The 20,175-nt window shown below is 44.2% G+C and overlaps 1 protein-coding gene across 2 annotated transcripts in view; it reads left to right on the top strand.

Moving 5' to 3' along the window:
- The window catches only part of SLC38A10 (solute carrier family 38 member 10), an 83,919-nt gene that overhangs the window by 5,608 nt on the left and 58,136 nt on the right, over window positions 1-20,175 (top strand). For both annotated transcript variants that reach the window (XM_083598611.1, XM_083598610.1), the window contains exons 2-6: window positions 4,984-5,101; window positions 12,110-12,155; window positions 14,854-14,947; window positions 16,467-16,610; window positions 19,183-19,307. In XM_083598611.1, the coding sequence (XP_083454737.1) occupies window positions 4,984-5,101; window positions 12,110-12,155; window positions 14,854-14,947; window positions 16,467-16,610; window positions 19,183-19,307 (527 nt within the window). The remainder of the gene's footprint in view (window positions 1-4,983; window positions 5,102-12,109; window positions 12,156-14,853; window positions 14,948-16,466; window positions 16,611-19,182; window positions 19,308-20,175) is intronic.

Below are 20,175 nucleotides of genomic sequence, written 5' to 3'. Positions count from 1 at the left end.
CACAACAGACCCACTGATTGACTCATGAGCTGATGTGTCCTGCTCACTTATATAGATGGCACTGGGCCATTGCCATAGCAACTGGCTTGGATGACCTTGAACCTGTTGACTTATTTCATACACGGGGTGATTTGTGCTCACAAATACTGTAACCCCTTCTTCCATGTCCAGTTCCTCCAACAGAGAAGGGTATGAGAATAAGATCTAAGGGTCAAGGTAGGTTTCATATTGGGAGAGCTTTTGCAGAAGACACTGAGGTCCTGAACTGGGCTCAGAAGTGTACAGGCAACCAGTATAGCTGCAATAGAACTGATGTTATATGAACTGTTTGCCCCAAACCTGACAACAGTCAGGCAGCCACATTCTGCACTAATTGAAGCTTCCGAAATGCTTCCAAAGGCAGCCCACAAGTAAAGCGCATTGCAGTATAGAAGACATGACACACAAGGAAAAAGGGCTGGGAGTAGAGGTGGATGGAAAAAAGCAGGCTCAGACAGCAGTTCTTAAAGTTATGTTTTATTTATCTTCTGTGGTGTTCCCATTGCACTTTCGGAGCTATTTTTGTTCTCTGAACTTGCAATCTTGCTCTCCACTAAAGTTGCTTGATTTTGTACCTGCAATATAAAATGGTCAGCTTTACAGTGTACTGCAGAGGATGGAGCTGCCCTAAAGACAGTTTGGAAACTTCAGTAAGTGCAGATCAAGATAGTGGCAGTGAGAATTTTGACTAGGGCAACCAGCTGGAATCACTGGTGTTAAAAGATCTTAACTTGGCTGCTTGTGAGTTTCTGGGCTGAATTTCAGGTGCTGGTATTGACCTATAAAGTCCTTGATGGCTTGTGGTCCTGGTGTCTGAACAGAACATGCCCTTAGATCTGGGGATGAGGGGGGGAGACCCTTTCTGTCCCACCCTTGGGGGTGATGCATCATACGATGACATGGAATAGGGCCTTCCTTGTGGTGGTGTTCCAATTATGGAATCCCCACCCCCACCCCTGAGATACGCCAGGCACTGATTCGTTTGACACTCCTTAGTACAGTGGTGTGCAAACTTTTTTCAAAGAGTTACGGTTTTTGTAGGAAATAAGGTGTCACAGGGGCAGGATTAAACGGCGGACCAGATTAGGCCCCCAAAGCGGACTTTGGACGTGTCTGCCTTAGTACAAAGCTAAAATCTGTATTTTTGCCCAGGCTCCTGTGCAATATTAGGTTTTACAATAACAGATACAGTATATATTTAATTTAATTTGATCTGTTTTTCTAGAATTATTTGAATGTCAATTAGGCTAAAAACTATTCTGAAATAAAACAGAAAAATAATAGGAGGAATTTGACATCTCGCTCCTGGTTCCATCAGGACAAGCATTTTGGCTTGCCAGGAGGAACAATCTTCTCACTACTCCACCCAGTGCACTGGTTTGGTCATGATTCTGACCCCCTGCAGCCAATTTTGTGTGGAGAGTGCAAAGGTGGGGGAAGCGCTATTGATCGAGTGAAAGTCTTTGCACAGGGCTTCAGTTGCCGTGAGCCAGTGTGGTGCAGTGGTTAAGAGCGGTAGTCTCGTAATCTGGTGAACCGGGTTCACGTCTCCGCTCCTCCACATGCAGCTGCTGGGTGACCTTGGGCTAGTCACACTTCTCTGAAGTCTCTCAGCCTCATTCACCTCACAGAGTGTTTGTTGTGGAGGAGGAAGGGAAAGGAGAATGTTAGCCGCTTTGAGACTCCTTTGGGTAGTGATAAAGCGGGATATCAAATCCAAACTACTACGACTTATTAGGTGAATCCTGCCCAATTTAATACTGAAGCTACATAGGATTTTATTCAAACTTAACTTGTTAAGTGTGTGGCGCTGGGGTGAGCTCCTGTTGCTGGACTTACAGACTGTCAGAAGTCCATTACCTTTACCTTTAACTTGTTAAGCTATGAATGGCAAGAAAGTTATTCCTTTCTTTTGTGAAGTCTGGAAGTCTGCATATGCTAACAAGAACCCACAGGCTTTTTTAAAAAAAGATCCTTAGCAGTTTCAGCAGTCTCTTGTTGGCTTATGATTCATGATCCCTACATCAAGTCAGATTTTGATATGGAACAATATAGAACAGAGTAAGTTATGTTTAGAAAAATGGAAGAATATCAGCACCATCCTCTGTGTGTTTACTCGAAAGCAAGTCCTACTTAGTTTAATGGGATTTGCTCCTAAGTAAGTATGCATAGTTTTAGAACACAAGCTTTTTGTGACCAGAGACTAAACATGCTGAATGTCTTTCCTAAGCTGCTAAGCAAATTGATAACCTGATATTACTTTTTCAAGTAACTTTTGGAAGAGATTCCAAACCCTCCAAACCTTTGCATCAGAAGGTTCCAATCAATCAAGATGTTTAGCTCTTGGTTAGTTCCATCTTTTTCCCAACAGATGGCATTAGCATATAGCAAAGCAAAACACTTGAGTCATTTAAGTAGGTCCGTTAACAGATGGTACCAATGATGTCGTTATATTTTTCTGTTGCAGAGAGATCTGCATCAGGGTACTCTTGCTGGAATATTTGACTAGTCAAATAATAAACATGGTTCTTTGATCAGAAAATAGCAGCTGAGTTGTCAGTTGAAAATAGCAGCTGCCATCTTCGGCTTTAACCCTGGACTGACTGAGAATAGACTGTTTACCAGATTTTTGACATTCCCAGTATCTGTGAATATGCGACATGTTGTATATAATGTCTGAAGGCAAGTGATAGCCTGAGAGTATGCTTCTTTGCAATGAATGTCTGTGCCTTCCTTCTTACATTCATTGTATCCATGGGTTTCTCTCCCCACAGGGGAGGAAAAGATTTAAACTCCTGGCATGATCATGGTCTGAATGCCCCAAGAGGTGAATTAGTCCTTCAGTCTAATAATGTAACCATCCCAGAGCGTTCTGTAGGTTCCCCCCCACTTTAAATAAACCTTGTGCTTTGTTGTGAACTTTTTGCAATTTAGAAATAATAAAGCTCCCTTACAATTCTATTTCCCACTCTTACCTACAAATTCCTCAGATTAAAATGAATGAGCAAGGTAGAAATAGGCATAGGTACAAGTGTAAGCAGGGTCTGATGAGCCTAAAAAGCGATGCCAATACAGTGGTACCTCGCAAGACGAATGCCTCGGAAGACGAAAAACTCGCAAGACGAAAGAGTTTTTCGTTTTTTGAGTTGCTTCGCAAGACGAATTTCCCTATGGGCTTGCTTCGCAAGACGAAAACGTCTTGCAAGTTTGTTTCCTTTTTCTTAAAACCACTTGAAGAGGTGCAGTTGCGACTTGACCGTGCTTCGCAAGACGAAAAATTCGCAGAACGAATTAATTTCGTCTTGCGAGGCACCACTGTATAATAGATCTTAAACCAGCCAAAAAGTGCATAGGAAATAAATGCACCGCTGTGTAAGGAATGAGGCCATGTTGCAATAGGAAGAGAGAAAATATATATAGGGGAAGGCGAGACAGGTAGTAGAAGAGCTGTTAGGCATGTCCACATCTCCTCCTTAAGGGGCACAGGCCCTTTCTTCCTAAGGTGTATCAGAGGTCGTACTTTTAAGACTGGTGTTGCTAGTGGCACTTCATAGTGCTTGCGTCTGTTTTGAGCCACATAGACAGATGCCCCTGCTGGTAAAAGAGACGCAGGTGTCGGTCATCGGACACTCGGAGGCATAGTTGATTTTTCAGTGCTGGACTTAACGGGAGTTAGGAACTGCTGGTAGTAATTAAGTCTTTGTGGTTGTAAAAGTGCTTACCACCAAATGATATGTGGTTATGCACATGAACATCTGGTCACAGATGCTTTCCCAATGCACGGCAGCGCTTGTTAACAGATGCTGCTAATAGATTGTGGTACTTGGTTGCACGAATGACCTGATGGAAAATCACAGTAGTAGGATACTAACTCCAGTATAACTTCTGCCCAGAAAGGTCTGTGTGTGTAGCCTTTGTTTCAGCAGGCCCTGGGAGACAAGGGATTGCTTATCCTGTGTCACCTGCTTCCACCGAATCCTGGAAATGGCAATGACTTCCTTTATTTTGTGGGGACACACACACACACAAAACAATTGACCTGTGGCAGTGTTTTTGAGAGACCTTTGGAAGGCTCTGGGGTTCTTGTTGGTTGGTCCAACCTCACAGCTGCCAACTGATGTCAATAAGCCTTCCCTTGAGAAAGTAGCCCTTTGCCGCTATTTACGTTTTAAGGCTTCTCAGAGCAGGACATTGGTTTGTTATGCCCACAGTTGCCAGCAACTCCAAAGCTACAACTCAGAACAAATAGCAGCTGTGATTAAAGTTTAGCACCACTTGTTCCTGCGGAGTCATGCATTGTTTTCAATAAATGCTCAGCCATTCATGTCCTCTCTCTCCCCCTCTTTTCTCTGAGCTCCTTCCGCTTGCTTCCTCTACAAATACGTCCAGAGAGGGAGCCAGCACAATGCTTTCTGGGACAGGTAGCTAACAGGGTAATTTATGTTTGCGCTGTAAGTGGGTAGTACAGCCAGTAACACCTCTGCAGAGGAGTTCAAACTCCTGGATCAACAGCATGCTAACTTGTTTAACATGAATCTGGTAGGAGCTTGAGACAGATCACTGTTCTGGAATATGCCCAGAAAATGTCACAACAGCAGGGCATGTAGTCTTGTTCCCTTCCATAAATTGCTCTGGTTTCCTTTTCCAGGCAAGGAGGTGCTGCAACTGAGCCATTTAGTAAACAGGTGGCTGCTCTATGTCTTCTGCCATAAACTGTGTGTGTGTGAATAAAATTGAACTCGTACGTCACATTTTGGCTGACTGCTGTTCAGAGGCAGGGGATCTCCCTTAACAGACTAGTGTGTAGCTGCAAACATCCCAGGCAGCCTCTAGGTGCTATGGGACAGCAATAAGAATGCATGAAATAAGAGTTGTAGGGGGGGGAGGAGGGGGTGGTGGAGAGTGCTTATTATTCACCCAGCGCTTTTATTTCCTCCTTTCTAGTGTGGCATCTTTCTGGGAGCTCTGCTGCTTATTTTCTGCTCCTGGATGACTCATCAATCCTGTATGTTCCTAGTGAAATCGGCCAATCTCAGCAAACGCAGGACCTATCCTGGACTAGGTGAGCATGGTCTACAGGGGGCAAGGTTGATTTTATGCCTTGCTTTTTACTCCCATCTTCCTAATTTACGGCACTCATACTGGTTGCAGCTGAATTATTCACAGTATTCCAGGGTAGGCTTGTTTCTCTCCTCCTTTCTGTAATAGCAGCTGGTAGCAGAAACGTTTAACTCTTCGAAGATGACGCCAAACTGCTTTGACTGCACAATCCAGGAAGATAATGGTGCAAACGTGTGCTCTTAAGGGAGAGAGCTGGCATGACGGGTGTCTCTGGAATAAGTTATTGGTCTCTTCCCAAAAACCACTCACTTTCCCTGCCCAGCATGCTGCCGAGGACATTGGGTTCTGCCAGTAGAAAGCCTGGCATGGACTGTGGGCTTCTTGGATCGTGTGCTTGCGGCAGCACAACGGGGAGGTCAGGGGAAACAGTGTACAAAGTTCTAAGCAGCCAAGAAAACTGAAACATCTGCAAGATTCATGTGTGGGTTTCTGGCAAGGCTCGCCAGCCCTCTTCCTCATAGCTTGTCTGCTGTGCCTTGGCGCCAGGATCTCCATCTATTTTTGACCTCTCCTCCGATTCCCAAGGATTTGGGTGGGGGAGGAGATGCTCGGAGAGGGCTGAAGATTTAAGCCTTTCTGATTGGTATGTGTCGTCTTGTTGGAAAACAAAGCTGGGTAGAATAGCCCCTCTTGGGCTTTCTTAAAAGCGGCTGCTCCAGGAACAGAAACTCTGCCATACCCCATTCTAAGTTTGCCTCTTGCAGAGGTGGGATTTGTCCCTCGGGGTGGCAGAGGTGAAAGACTCTCATGGCAGGACATGCTGTTTTCTGCCCTCCCACAGCCATAACCCCATCTTGCGTTTCCTGAGTTGCCTCTTGGGGAGTCAGAGTGGGGAATTGGCTGGTCTCCCTGCCTGCAAAGGATTTAAAGAAATGTGCAGTCTCCTTAGTGACTGTTGACAGATGGATACCCTCAGTTCCTCTGTTGCCTGAGGCTCCTTCATTTAGCTGCACAGCACAGCCACTGCAAAATATGTCTATTGGTAACAACAGAAATTAGAAAACTCGTGTAGTCCTGAAGGTTAAAGCCTTTCTACAAAAGATATGCTTTATTATAACTGCGCTCTCTCTCTCTCTCTCTCTCTCTCTCTCTCTCTCTCTCTCTCTCTCTTTTGGCAGGGTAGGGTTAAGGAGGCGAAAGGAACGGGGAGTCAGACATAGCTCTTTCTCCCTCTCGCCAGATGCCCGCAGTCCTTGATTTCCCCCTTCTGTGTTACAATAAGTCTTTGTACACTCCTCCTACTTTGCCTGAATACAGAGAGTCCTCTTCACCTTGGAGTGTCTCCCAGGAAGAAGAGGTTCCCTTCCCTTTCAAAAAAAAAAAAAACAACAACCAAAAAACCTAAGCAGCTTAGATACACAGAAGGGCTAGTAAATGCTTCCAAACTTTTTGGCACACAAACATTGCTGCGGAAAGAAATGGCTTCCCTTTTCTGCCCGCCTTTGCCCTGGGAGAGATGCCATCAGCCCAGAGCAAGGGAGAGTGCCTGGGAAAAAGGCATCCTCTGCCCCGGGAAAGGCTGGGCCACCGCCGCCACAGTCATCCTAATGCATCAAGGTTGAGCAGCTACACACAGCAGCCTTTGTCGCTGGCTTTCTTCTACACCGGTCCAGCTGCAAGAGATCCTGGCAGAGCCCACGCCGATTCTGTGGGAGGCTTTGGCAGCTTTGAGGGACGCAGGAAAGTTTTTACAAATCAACTTAATCTAAGCAGTGTCTTCCGGAAGAGCATTCAAAGCCTTGGCTACAAAAGCCAAAGTGGCAGAGGAACAATAGGAATAAACACCTCTAAATGTTGTTTGGGAGCGAGAGACGGGGTGGGCGGAGGAACTCTAGATGTCTGTCAAGTCCGGCAAATCAATAGCATTTGTCTCTGAGAAACGAAGCAGCAATGTTGTCGCTGTTTTTAAATTATATACTGTTGTTTGTGGCTATAATTTTTCTCGGGCTTTGATAGGATCGTTTAAAGCAAAGGAGCTAATGCTTTTCACTCAGAATTGTTTATTTTCTTGATGTAGATGGTAGAAGTAATTCCACGGAAAGGACATAAGCATGGCCTCACTTGGTCTTGTTGTGCCCCATCTATGTAAGCTTCAGGGAGGCTGGTGCTGGGAGGACAGCTCTTGGCTCTGCTGCCCCTCCACCAAAGGGATTTGCTTTATATTTCAATTTTATTTAAAACCTTGTTTTAAATTTGTAATGATAATGAATAAGCTTACTGTTCTCAAGTGTGCTCTGAAGTGTCTACAAACAATACACACACACACACACACACACACACACACACACACTCACTCATACAGTCATACCTTGGTTGACGAGTGCCTTGCAACTCGAATGTTTTGGCTCCCAAACACTGCAGACCCAGAAGTGAGTGTTCCAGTTTGCGAACGTTTTTTGGAACCCGAACGTCCAACGCGGCTCGTCTTGGTTTCCGAACATTTTGGAAGTCGAACAGACTTCTGGAACGGATTCCGTTTGACTTCCAAGGTACCACTGTATATATAAAAGCTTTATTACATATTGGGAATAATACTATACATGACTGTAGTATTCTGTATTCTGGTACACTCCTACCCCAATATTATGTAGTAGTAATAAATTGGGAAATACACTAATATCTGCTTGATGCCTTTGAGTTAGGCAGAGTTAAATATTTAAATACACAAGACTATAGGTAAAAATATTTCATCCACTGCTATTCTCTATTGGTTGTTGGGCTACTGAGACATTACACAAGAATTTGGATATCTGCAAAGTTTGCAAAGTTAAGAGAGGAGATGTAATCCCAACTCCTGAAGGGGGTACTGGGTGGACACTTGATTGTTGTTCTAACTACTACAGGATCTTGGCTGAAAGCCATTTTGTCTACATACTTAGTGTTTATGAAGGTATACTGGGTCTCACGTGTTCTCTGTAAGAATGTTGTGTGCACTATAATGCTCTGGTTTCATTTTCATAAACATTCAGATATGGATGAGACCTGTGGTAGACGGAAGCTGAGGTCAGTTTGTTTGTCTTGCAAGCGCATCTGACTGAATTCCATACAGAAAAATAATTCCCTCTGTGTAGAAAACTGGCATAGAGCTAGCTAGAACCTTTACCCCTGATGTTCTAGTTTTCTGCATGAAGGGAATATTTTATATGGAATTATGGAAAAGCATTCCATCACTTGAGCCCTGTCCTTCAGCCAAGACCCAGATTTATTTATTTTTCTTTTGTTTAATTAGACTAGAGAGAGGGACTGGCTGTTCATAAATGGTTGACATGCTCACTGTGGAAAGTGGAGAATCTCCCATTTGGACCCTGACTGCAGTTTAGCTGCATACTTATAAATAAATATTTATAGGTTTAATTTATCTGATATCTGTTTAATAATCTGTCTCAACATAGGAAATCTAAAACATCTACTCATTGCCTCATTTTAGAACACCCAAAGACACTGATAGTTTAATATCTTAGGCCTATACCTCAGTCATACAGGAACTGATATCAGTCTTGAAACATTTCCGTATCTATCATTATATAAATTAGAGAGCTGGTTTGATTTGGTAGATAGAACATCTGGTCTTGGATCTAGAGGGCCCAAATCCAGATTCTGGCTCTGCAATGGATTTATTAAATGGCCTTGGGCAAGTTACTTGTCTCAGCCTTCATTCCTCATTTGTAAGGTGAGAATAATGACCTTTTTATTGAGGAGTAGGGTAATAAGGATTGTCAAGTCCTTTGTATACTAAAGGACTGCATAACAATAATATATAACGTAATGAGGTTGTTTCTTTTTTAAAAAAATATTTTTTTTATTAGATTTTCCATCAAAAAAACATTTTTACAAAGTTATACATCCATTTTTAATTTAAACCCATTTTTCCAGAACTTCCCTCAGCTTGTCTGATAATTTTCCGTTTGTTTTTTTTTTATCTTTGTCTCACATTTCCCAATATTATATTGCACTCAGATACTCTTAATCACATCTTATTTTTTAAACAATATTTCTAACAGTAATTTCACAGAGCTTCTTGAAAGCCAACAAGCGTTATTTGCTCATCACAGAAATTTTTGATATACTCTGTAAATTTCTTCCAGTTCTCGGAGAATCTCTGGTCACGTTGGTTCCTAATTCTCCCCGTCAATCTGTCCATTTCTGCGTATTCCATCAGTTTCATCCTCCATTCTTCTTTCGTGGGCATCTCTTCCTGTTTCCATTTCTGTGCCAGCAAAATTCTGGCTGTTGTTACTGCATACAAAACTAATTTCACATCTTTTTTACTAATTTCATTATCCAGTATTCCCATTAAGAAAGCTTCTGGTTTTTTAACAAAAGTATATTTCAACATTTTCTTTAACTCATTATAGATCATCTCCCAGAAGCTTTTTACCTTCTTACATTCCCACCACATATGGTAAAATGTTCCTTCTGTCTCCTTACACTTCCAACATTTATTACACACTTTATACATTTTACCCAATTTTACTGGTGCTGTATACCATCTATTATAACGTAATGAGGTTATTTCGCTTTCCGCTAGCTTTCCCTTCGCTCCCAGGTGCACACCTTAATTTTAACCCTAATTAACTAGAATCCACCTAAGAGGCCTAATGCAAAATCGCAAGACGGTTCTCTTCAATGTCACCTTTCCTTCTACACGGGCACAAAAGTTCAGTGTTTGACAGAATCCTTCTGTTTACAAAGCGCTCCACTTTTCCACTGACTCATTCTCCATCTCCCCCAACCCCCTACTGTTTGGGTTTGCTTTGCTATTGGGGGGGGGGCGCTTGTTGCTTCACATGCTGTTTTTACCCCTGCCGGTACATAGTCAGTTGTCTTCTGACACTGATGACATGCGAGATTAAAATATGAAATGCTGATGGTCCTGCCTGCGCATAGATGAATGGGATTCATTTGCAAACTTAAATTTTCAGCCTGCTTTATTGCTTAAAGCTTAAGCCCAGGTATCTATTTTTCTTTTCCCGGCAAAATAAGCCATTTATTCCCGTACACCGGTGGGAAAGTGAGTTATAAATAACTCCTCCCACCAGTGGCCTTCTCATGTAAGCAGTGCCTGTGGAAGATCTCAGTGGCTCCTTCTGTAAAAGGGGTGTGCTGGAAACAAGAAATCTGTTTTCACAGAAGTAGCCACTGCAGTCTTGTGCAAGGATGTCTGCACTCAGCATGCAAATGGACCGCTTTTGCAAGCATTTCCCCCCCCATATATTGGTCAGCTCAGGTAGTGCATGGACCACCTCTTAGTGAGCGTGACTTTTTCAAAACCCTCTGCTGAGTGAATGACTGAGCCGGCATTTTGATCCAGTATTCCTCAGTCCGTGTTTTGCAATTGTTTCAAGGCCTGTTCTCTAATGCTCGTCAAGCAAGAGTTCCTATTGTGGGCTGCCTCTGCCAGTTCTTTGGCGGTAGTTGGGTACAGTTTCTTACCAGGATTCTTAAGGGTAGCTCAGTCAGTAGAGCACGAGACTCTTAATCTCAGGGTCGTGGGTTCGAGCCCCACATTGGACATAAGATTCCTGCATTGCAGGGGGGCTGGACTAAATTATCCTTGGAGTCCCTTCCAACTCTGATTCTGTAGGCAGAAAAGAAAAAACCGCAAGCACTTTCCTCAGACCTGGCCAGAGGATGTGGGCTGTGAAATTCGAGCAGTTAACAGCAGCCCAAAGTAAAAAGGAGAACACCTTGGTAACCAAACTTCCTGCTCTTACATCCAGGTAGTTGGAGCCAGCCAAGCAACCTGTCTCTTGTAACTAGGTTGGGTTTGCTTCAAAGGGAGCTTTTGAAAGAAATTTGAGGGAAGTGTTTTCCCCCTCCTTCCCCACCTCTGAGGTATCTTGAGCCTGAAGGGGGTAGTTTCATTCCGCAGTTGCTTGACTCAACAGATGGATCCCAAGTCTGTTGTTTAATTGATCCATTTTAATTGAAAATCTGCTTTAAAAAACAATCAATCAATCAATCTATTTCTAAGGCGGCATTATCTTTGAGCCTTCCATTGGAGAAGGATACGCCCTTTCTGTTGTCCTTATCCCTTATTTTATTACATCCTTGCGCTTGGGCGGCTGATCCTTTTTTATTTTCTTTTTTCTTTGCTGTTTTTGTATTTCACCAAGAAAACATGCACATTGTGTGAGCCGAGGGGCTGAAAGCCCTGTTGCCTTCTGTAAACATTTCACATGAATGTGTGGCATTAGTAAGAGGCCCAGGTTAAAAAAGGTTCTCTCCCTCAGAACCGGAGGTGGCAATTTCCCTCTTATCCCCATAGTAAAACGCCTTTTGAAAATACAAGCTGAGCTTTCCAGAGGAACGGTGATTTCAAGGATGCCGGTTGCTTTGTGCTGCGAGCGGTGACCAGTGTATGAAATGAAAAAGAAATCTCTTGGTCAAATCCCTTTGGTGTGGGTTGTGAATCATGGATATTCTCAGGGTGGCTGCACATTCTGGGCACCATCTCAATCCTCCCGTCAGCGGCACAAAGTGGTTCAGTCATAATGGAGAAGGAAGGAATAAAAATGGGGACTTGATTGAAATTTTGCACTGCAGTAACTTTTTGCCACACAGTCTCTCATGCTCACATATTTTCTTTTTCCGCTCTGACTTTCTTCTTCTAATAGTTGCCATGTGTAACTCCTATTTAGTGCTGTTGAGTTTTTTTGTGGGTGGAGGGGGGAGGGAGGGAAGAACCTGCTTTGAATCTTCCCCCCAAATTTGTTTTTATGTGGCTTCTGATTTGTGAATGGTATGCCAAGGCGTGGGGTGGGGGGCAGTCCCAGAGTGGCTGTGGGGTAGAAGAAAACTAACTCTGAAATACAAAACTAGCAAAGCCCTGCCTCTTGAATTGCCTCTGGTGGCTGTTGTTCCTTTAAAAAAAAATGCCACGTTTTGAACATATGTTTGAATAATTGTGACGGTGATGTGTGTGTTTTCCTCCCCCTTTTCTTTCTAGCCTTCCATGCCTATGGAAAACTTGGGAAAATGCTTGTGGAAACCAGGTAACTTTCTTTTTTGCCCCACTCCCCTCTTCAAAATTCCAGTCTTTGAAATTAACTATATATAGTTTAAATTAACAGTTCTGATCCCTTCAAACCTGGTGTTCCATTTATTGTTTTGGACCTTTGGGTTTTTTTCTGGTTCTCTTGGCTAATTCCAGCCTCTCTCTTAGGGAACTTGACAGTATTTGCTCATATTGGTCCGACCTGTAGGGCAGGGGTGAAGAATCCTCTTCCCCTCCAGATGTTAGCTGAACTTCCAATTCCCATCATCCCTGAAAATTGGCCGGGCTGGCTGAGGCTGGTGGGAATCGGGAGCCCAACAGCTGGAGGGCCACAAATGTCCCACCACTGTACCTGGGATGGGCATTTCTAAGCACAGATTTCTCTTCTCAAACATCTTCCCAGAATTCTGGATTCTCCATCAATAGGTACTCATTGCTTAAGATCCGGATGAATGCCATAATTATTTAGGCAGAAAAGTGGGGAGGGTGTTGTGCACATTTTAAGCTTTGAACAAAACGTTGCAGTGCTCCTGTTGGGTAAAAGTAATTTAAACCCATCTGAATACGCAATTGGCCATTTCAACAACAACATGGTATGTATACAGCTGTTTCCTCGCATTATTGTGGGCGAGACCCTACAGAATTAGAAGTATCCGTTATAATTTTGCTTCCAACTCCCGCAGATTTTATTAGTTAAGGTGGCTGGAGTAAATGGCTTGGTGTTGCAGTCCCAGCATTTTCAAGCTGGAGGTGATGGGGTCCATTTGCTTTGTTAGGAGGGTTGGGCTGCTCACCCCATTACGAATCACATACGATGACTTGGCTTTTCACACAGGGGAGAGCTGCTCAACTCTCCGGCTTTGGTCTGTGCAGAGACTTGTCCATTATTCAGTAGGCATGGCTTTTTATCCTGCCTGTGGTTGTATCCCCTCGGTAGAGCCAGGATGTCACTAGATCATATTAGCAAATTAGCTAACAATAATAATGACACGATGCTGCTGTCATTGTTCAGAGGTCTTTGCTGCATCTAACCAAAACTTTTCTCCTATAAAGATAGATGTTGCTCCACTACATCTTTAGCCTTGGTTTGCCCCAGAGTTTAAGCTGTGGAAGAGAAACCTAGGGAAGCCTTCTGACTTGTCTTCTCCTGCAACTGTGGACGTGTGTCCCTAACGCAGTAAAAAGAGGGGCTCTGCAGATAGATCAGGCTGTAATTTGAGCCCTAGTGGCACCACCAAGTTGCTTTTTATGATGGAGGTTCTCAAAGTGGGAATCTGTTGGCGTGCTGGACAGTCATGTGATCCTGGCTGTCTTCCTTATTCCCAGCTGCTAAACTGCTTTGAGAGGTGACTAAAAATATTCTCAGCGCTTCGTTTGCCATTGCTTTTCTATGTGAGCAATCTCTGTAATTGCTGTGGGGATGTTATACGATCGGAAATGGGAGGGGAAGTGGTCCGTGCTGCTGAGAAAGGGAACAGGGCACGGGTTCCCAGGATGATCACTTAATTAAAACGCCCAACCACCTCAGGAAGGGGGTGAAGCCCAGCCCACTCTGTGGAGAGTGGGGCTTCTAGCTTGGTTCCTCCCATCCCCGACTGTGTGTGATGCTACACTCGCTCACGCGCTCTGAAAGTGTGTAAATGAATAATAGCTCTTTTTAAAGCACATTCCCAAAGTAGAGGTTCCATTCCTGGCTCTGGAAAGGCAGTTAAATTAACATGGCTTTAACCTCCTCGAATTGTATCGCTGCTAAGGTGTCTCCTTTATTAGTGTCTCATAAAGCCAACGCCCCACACCTCCGCTATGGCCCTTCCCGTAGCCTGACATTATTTCATAAAACAGTTGCGTGACATGAAAGCAGCTGCACAAAAGAAAAGCGTGCATGCTTTTTGAAATGTCAACCTGCAAATTCTCCATTCTCTTCCGGTGGAGAAAAGTTTGCCATTATGCACAAAGTGTGAAATGGGACTGTTCGGGCTTCACCTGCGCTACTAATCAAAATGTGCCACGTGAGACTGGATTTAGGAAGCGTTTAATTTGGAGCTTATGAAAAGTTAGGGAAGCAGCTTTGGCAACGTGCTCTAGACCATGTGGCTTACATGTAAGATCCTCTGTGACTTTGTTGGGTTCTTTAGAGCAATACTCACCATTAGGATCATGCTATATGTGCAGGTAGGTCTGTTTTTACTACGTAGACTGCTAGCAGTAATGTCAGTGCATTCCGAAACATGGCACTATTATGGCTCACTAATAAATTTGGCCCATCTGGAGTCCCATCGTGTCTCAGCGGCTGCTTGTTTCACTTTACAGGCCTAGTTCCCCCCCTAGGCTGCCTTTCTTAGACTGCGCCTCTGGTGATAGCAGATGTGGACGTCTTCGTTTGGATTAGAAGTTGGTGTCAACCATATTTCTGTCGTTTTGTGTTTGCTCACTGCCTGCGTTAAGGAGCATGAAGCTCAGGCACCTGATATACAGAATCAATGCTTCTCCTGAAGCTGTCCTTTTAGTGAGGTGGTGGGAAATTCACAGCAAAGGTGTCGAGGGCATCAGTAGTGGATGATGTTACTGTTCACAGTGTTTGAGTGCTGATCGCATCTGGAATGCAGCCGTTAGCACATACCTGGCATGTAATAAGGGCTGCATTCCAAGGGAACACTCTGCTTTGGAGTGACCTGCCCATTTTTATGCTTTTGCAGTATGATTGGACTGATGCTAGGAACCTGCATCGCTTTCTACGTTGTTATTGGAGACTTGGGATCCAACTTCTTTGCCCGGTTGTTCGGGCTCCAGGTAAGCTTGCTTCATATTGACCTTATCGCAAGCAATTCAGAACATTTCCCCTTTCCTGTTGTTCTGCGTAAGTTTTTGCTTTTGAATGCATCCTGCCTGCACAGTATTGTTGTGATGCATCCAAGCCTCCAGCCTGCTGTTTTCAAAGTTAGTAGCAAGCGCTGAAGCCACATAGCACTTTGTCCCACAACAGCCTGATCCAAGGCAAACTTAACTCCCACATATAAGTCCAAGGGTCAGCCCCAAATGGATATTCTGCAAGTGTTCGGTTTCCTGCGTGTTTCCTTTAGTTTAGTAGTAAGACTATCTCTTTCTGTTTATATAGTAGCTACACTTATGTTCAGATCCAGAAACATTTATTGCATTAGTCCATGGACTCCAGTAGAATGGACTTGGGTGTTTGCACCCACCCATCCCCATTGTTGTACTGTTTTGATTTTCTCATCTTGTTTGTGAAGTGTTTTGACTTGGTAGTGATGTGAAGCAAGACTAGGCAGAGCTGGAGACATGTTACACTGATGCTGTCGACAAAAAACCAGGAGATAGCAATTCTAAAGGACCGTAGGGGAAGTCTGTGGCAGACCTGGGGGATCTAGCACTTTGGAGAACTAAACAATACTTCAGGGCTATAGTGTAAGCCTTAGGATGTACCCGGTTTGTTTGTTAATCTCAAAGCTCCAAAAAGGGATACACAACTGGATTGTGAATTCCCTGGCAAACCGGGTCAAGAAAGTGCAAGCACTGATAGCATATCTGCTGTTTGCCTTTTTGACAGAGGAACAGTTGAATTCCCCTTGGGGAAATAGGGACCAGAGAACAATCCATAGGGGCAGGGGCAGGCCAAAGAAGCTAAATGGACATTCAGTAGTGTTTTGGCACGGTTTTTATCTGCTCCGGCCTGATGTAGTTAAGCTCTGATTAAGGAGCCGAGAAGTTTAAAAGATGCGTCATAAGCAAAGCCAAATTAGGTATTAAATATTTCTAGGCATTTCCAAACCTCCCGCTACAATAAATACCAAAAAGCTGCCGGTTAATTTTCTGGGTCAGAATTTCCAAGACTTCCATCTCTTCCTTCATTTCCACACACCCCCCGCCTCCCCCTTTCTGCAGCAAGGTTAGTTTTCATTTTATTTGCTGGAAGTACATAAAAGATATTCAAATAGGTTGCGTTCGGATTACCATTTAAAACAGCCAACAAGCTTTCGCTTTTAAAACGGGGCTCGCTAAGAGCTTCGTAGAGCAACAGTGGCACCAAGTGACTATGTAAGTTAATCACAGAACGCCCTGTGGGAAGCCGCTTTTCCTAGCAAGCCGGCGTTTCCTTTCCTTTGCTTTCGGAGTGAATCTTAATCTTGGTGTATTGTGGGTAGAGAAGGCATTAAGTCTTTCTGTGTCTTATATTGTGTGTGTATATGTTGTGTTTATGTATGCATGGTTTATATATAATTTGCTGGGCAGCTGCCCCATTCCCCTAGAGATCATTTGGATGTTCTCATTGCAACTCTTCCTCGTCTTCCAGGTGAGCGGCTGGTTCCGCATTGTCCTGCTCTTCATCATCTCCCTCTGCATCGTGCTCCCGCTGAGTCTCCAGAGGAACATGATGGCTTCCATACAGTCCTTCAGTGCCATGGCTCTGATCTTCTACACGGTGTTTATGTTTGTGGTCAGTATTAATGACTGGGAGGCTTTTGTTTTCCTCCGTGGCTGGTGGTTAATTCATCTTAGGGAAACCGCAATACAAATTTCAAGTTCCACGGTGTCCCAAGCTTTCCTCGTGGGTGGGCTCTCGGAGGACATTCAAATGGATGCCAGGTCTGCCTGTTGGCAGGAGCTCATAGGCTCGGGGTTTCGATTTGAAAGGCTTTCTGTATTTAATGTTACTGGCACTGCTGGGTAGAGGGCGACCATTACCCGTAACAGAGAGGCCGCTTGCTGTCCTATGTGGCCACAGACTTGGGAATGTGTCTTCTATATACTACTTAATGCTACACATTTTTCCAGGGAGATCATGCCACGTCCCCAGCTTCTAGCGATTCAGCACATTTTATATACCACAGTGCACTATGGGCTCTTAGGCCACACAGATTGCAGAAGAATCCCTTGATTAATTTCCTCGCTTTCTCTCACAGAGTGTATATTATCAGGGTTCGCTTGTTGAGGGTTTGGCAGGCCCTCATGCCCTGAGCCAGTTGTCAAATTCTCCTGAAACAAGCATTCTGCCTCGGCCTCTATACCCACCTCACATCTAATGGCGGTCCTAGGTTTTTCTCACTTCCCCCCACAAACTTTCCAGCCACAGTGCTTCTATTTGGGAGATAAAAACATGTCTTCTTAGGCCACATTCTAGAAATAGCATATAAAGTTGTGCAAACTCTTTAAGATGCTGAATGAAAGCGGCTAGTTTGGTGGCGAGGTGGGGAGCTTGTGGCCCTCTAGATGTTGCTGGGCTCAAGCTTCCATCATTCCCAACCATTGGCCAAACCGGCTGGGGCTTATGGGAGTTGAAGTCCCAACTCCATCCGCAAGGCCACTGGTCCCCCATCCCTGGGATACTTGGTACCATGTAACAAAGCTGGTGATGTTCATGTAAAGATGCAAAAATATTCCTGAACTGTTGCGATAAACATAATGCATACACAATGGGTAGGCAAACTAAGGCCCAGGATCTGGCCCAATCGCCTTCTAAATCTGGCCCGCAGACGCTCCATGTTTTTACATGAGTAGAATGTGTCCTTTTATTTAAAATGCATCTCTGGGTTATTTGTGGGGCCTGCCTGGTGTTTTTTACATTTATTCCCCCCCCCCAAAAAAAATATAGTCCGGCCCACCACAAGGTCTGAGGGACAGTGGACTGGCCCCCTGGTGAAAAAGTTTGCTGACCCCTAGCATACACCAGTGCTACTTCACATGCTGCTTTACAAAGTTTCGTAAGTGTGCATGCATGAGTGTGTATTTATCTCTCTTTACACACACATATATCTCACACACATACGGAGAGAGGTCCCTGCCTTCATGGAGCTTACCTTCTGAAACCGTGAAGAAAGACAACCAAAGCAGGTAGAGAGGCCAGGATAACAAGGGGTGAATGTGACAAATGCAGATTGTACATACTTAAATTTGGAACTGGAAATGAGGACTAAAGGGGTTAAACAAAAGTCCTCATAGAAAAGAACGATTCCAAAGGAGGAAAGAGAGATGGCACATGTCTCATGAAGGAGTTCCACACACAGAGAGGGACAGCTAAGGAGAATAGATGGAGTCGTGTTAGAGAGCAGGAGATGTTTTGGAGGCTGAGGATGATAGAGCTGGAGGAGCTAAAGATTACAAGAAGGGTAGGGCAGGAAAGGGACCCAAAAGATATCATGGGACAAAACCTCGGAGAACTTTAAAGGTGAGGCCAGGAGTTTGTCCTGAATATGGGAAAGGGATGGGATGCCAGTGAAAAGTTTGAGTAGTGTACAAAGCATCCATTTGACGGCAGAATTGGTGGAGATTAAGTCTCAGTTTTTTTGCCACCCTTTCTGTGTGTAGTAGACCAGTATAAAGTAAGCAGCACATAAGTGGCACACAAAACACTAAAAAAACATTCTACATTCTAAATCTTATATTAATAATCCCAAAATTGAGAGAGCTATGTACAAGATCTACTACAGAAGCCACAAACAGAAAACTCATTCTGCACAAGAATTAGACAGGGTGCTGGCGTTTGTCACCTGTTTCGCCCATGAAGAGTCTCGGGCTTCTTCAGTAAATTCTCTCTCACGGTTTTGATATATTTATAATCGAATTTATAAACGAAGTCCATATGTTACATTTCTTCTTAGATTAAGCTATAATATTTAATTTCTTTCTTCAGGAAATTCTCCCTCAAGATTTTGGTATATTTACATACATTCAACCTCATATTCTAAGTTCTTACTTGACTTAAGCAATTATTAATTTACTAAGCAACCCTTTCTATGTGTGGCACACTGTTAATGTGTGGAACCTTATGAGAACTGTAGTTTGGTCACTCACCTTGTGGGGGGGGAGGGCAAGGCCTAAGGAGACGGGACACAGCGCAAGGCCTCCCCCAGGAAGGAGGCTCACACTCGCAACCAAACGGGACGCCTGGCCCCTTAATCGTTTTCACGGCGCTCGTCTGGTTGTTGCAATCTGGCTTGCCAGACGTTGGTTTGGGTTTGGCGTCTCTGTTGTCTAGATTGTAACCTCTCTTTTCTTTTCCTTGGCTGCAGATCGTGCTCTCCGCTTTCAAGCACGGCCTCTTTGGCGGGCAGTGGCTGCAGCGGGTCAGTTACGCACGCTGGGAGGGCATTTTTCGCTGCATTCCTATCTTTGGCATGTCTTTCGCCTGTCAGTCGTAAGTACCAGCAACTTCAGCTGCTTAGAGATTGCAGGGTGGAACGAGTTTTGTTTAAGGGCAAAGGGTCAGGGTGGCCTGTACGGGATAGATACCATCTGGTCCCCTCGTCTTCATTTTAATCAAAATATTTTACAGCCCACTGAGGTACAGCATCTGACTGGGTTGTGACCCTTTTGTTACCTAGCTGGGAGAAGGGGTTATATTTCACTCTGGAGTCATTGTGCTTAAGAAGCTTCTTGTTCGTAGGAGGCAAATACATCCCCAGTGTAATTTTCCATTGGCTGTAATGTCTCTTTACTAAGGAGGCTACTGACCCCCGTTCTAGATAGGTAACGAGAACTTAAGCGGACATAATTACACCACAGTAGGGCCACCGAAGCCCGCCTAAAATGATTTACGCGTGTGTCTTCATTAGGCATCACAACAATTTCAGCTAAGAATATTTAAGTAAACTGAAACAGATCTTGGGTCAAGTTGACATTGCTGATTATAGGGTTCCTGTTGGGCTGTGGGCAGGGCTCTGTGCATTCTGTTTGTGCAATACACAAAACAAAGGCTAACCCAGAGTTTGGCTTGAGGCTCTTGGCGTTTATTAAAACAGCAGCAGCAACATGTTTTAAACCTCTTGCTTTGAGAGAAGAGGGTGGAGACTTTGAGTCACTGACATCTGAAGGCTCAGAAACCTCAATAGTCCAAATGGGATCTCTGTTACGTAATGCAACCCCCTCCTGTGGCTTTCCCTGGGCCCCGTATTCTGTTTCTTCCTGACTGCAAACTCCTTCTCTCCTCTCATGCCTCCCTCCCTCTCTCTCTTTCCACCCCTCTTTTCTTTCTGCTGCTTATCTCAAAGCCCCAAATCTGTCAA

Source organism: Podarcis filfolensis (assembly GCF_964270895.1).
Source record: "Podarcis filfolensis genome assembly, chromosome: 2".
Classification (NCBI taxonomy): Eukaryota; Metazoa; Chordata; class Lepidosauria; order Squamata; family Lacertidae; genus Podarcis; species Podarcis filfolensis.
This window is presented reverse-complemented; position numbering and strand designations above follow the sequence as displayed.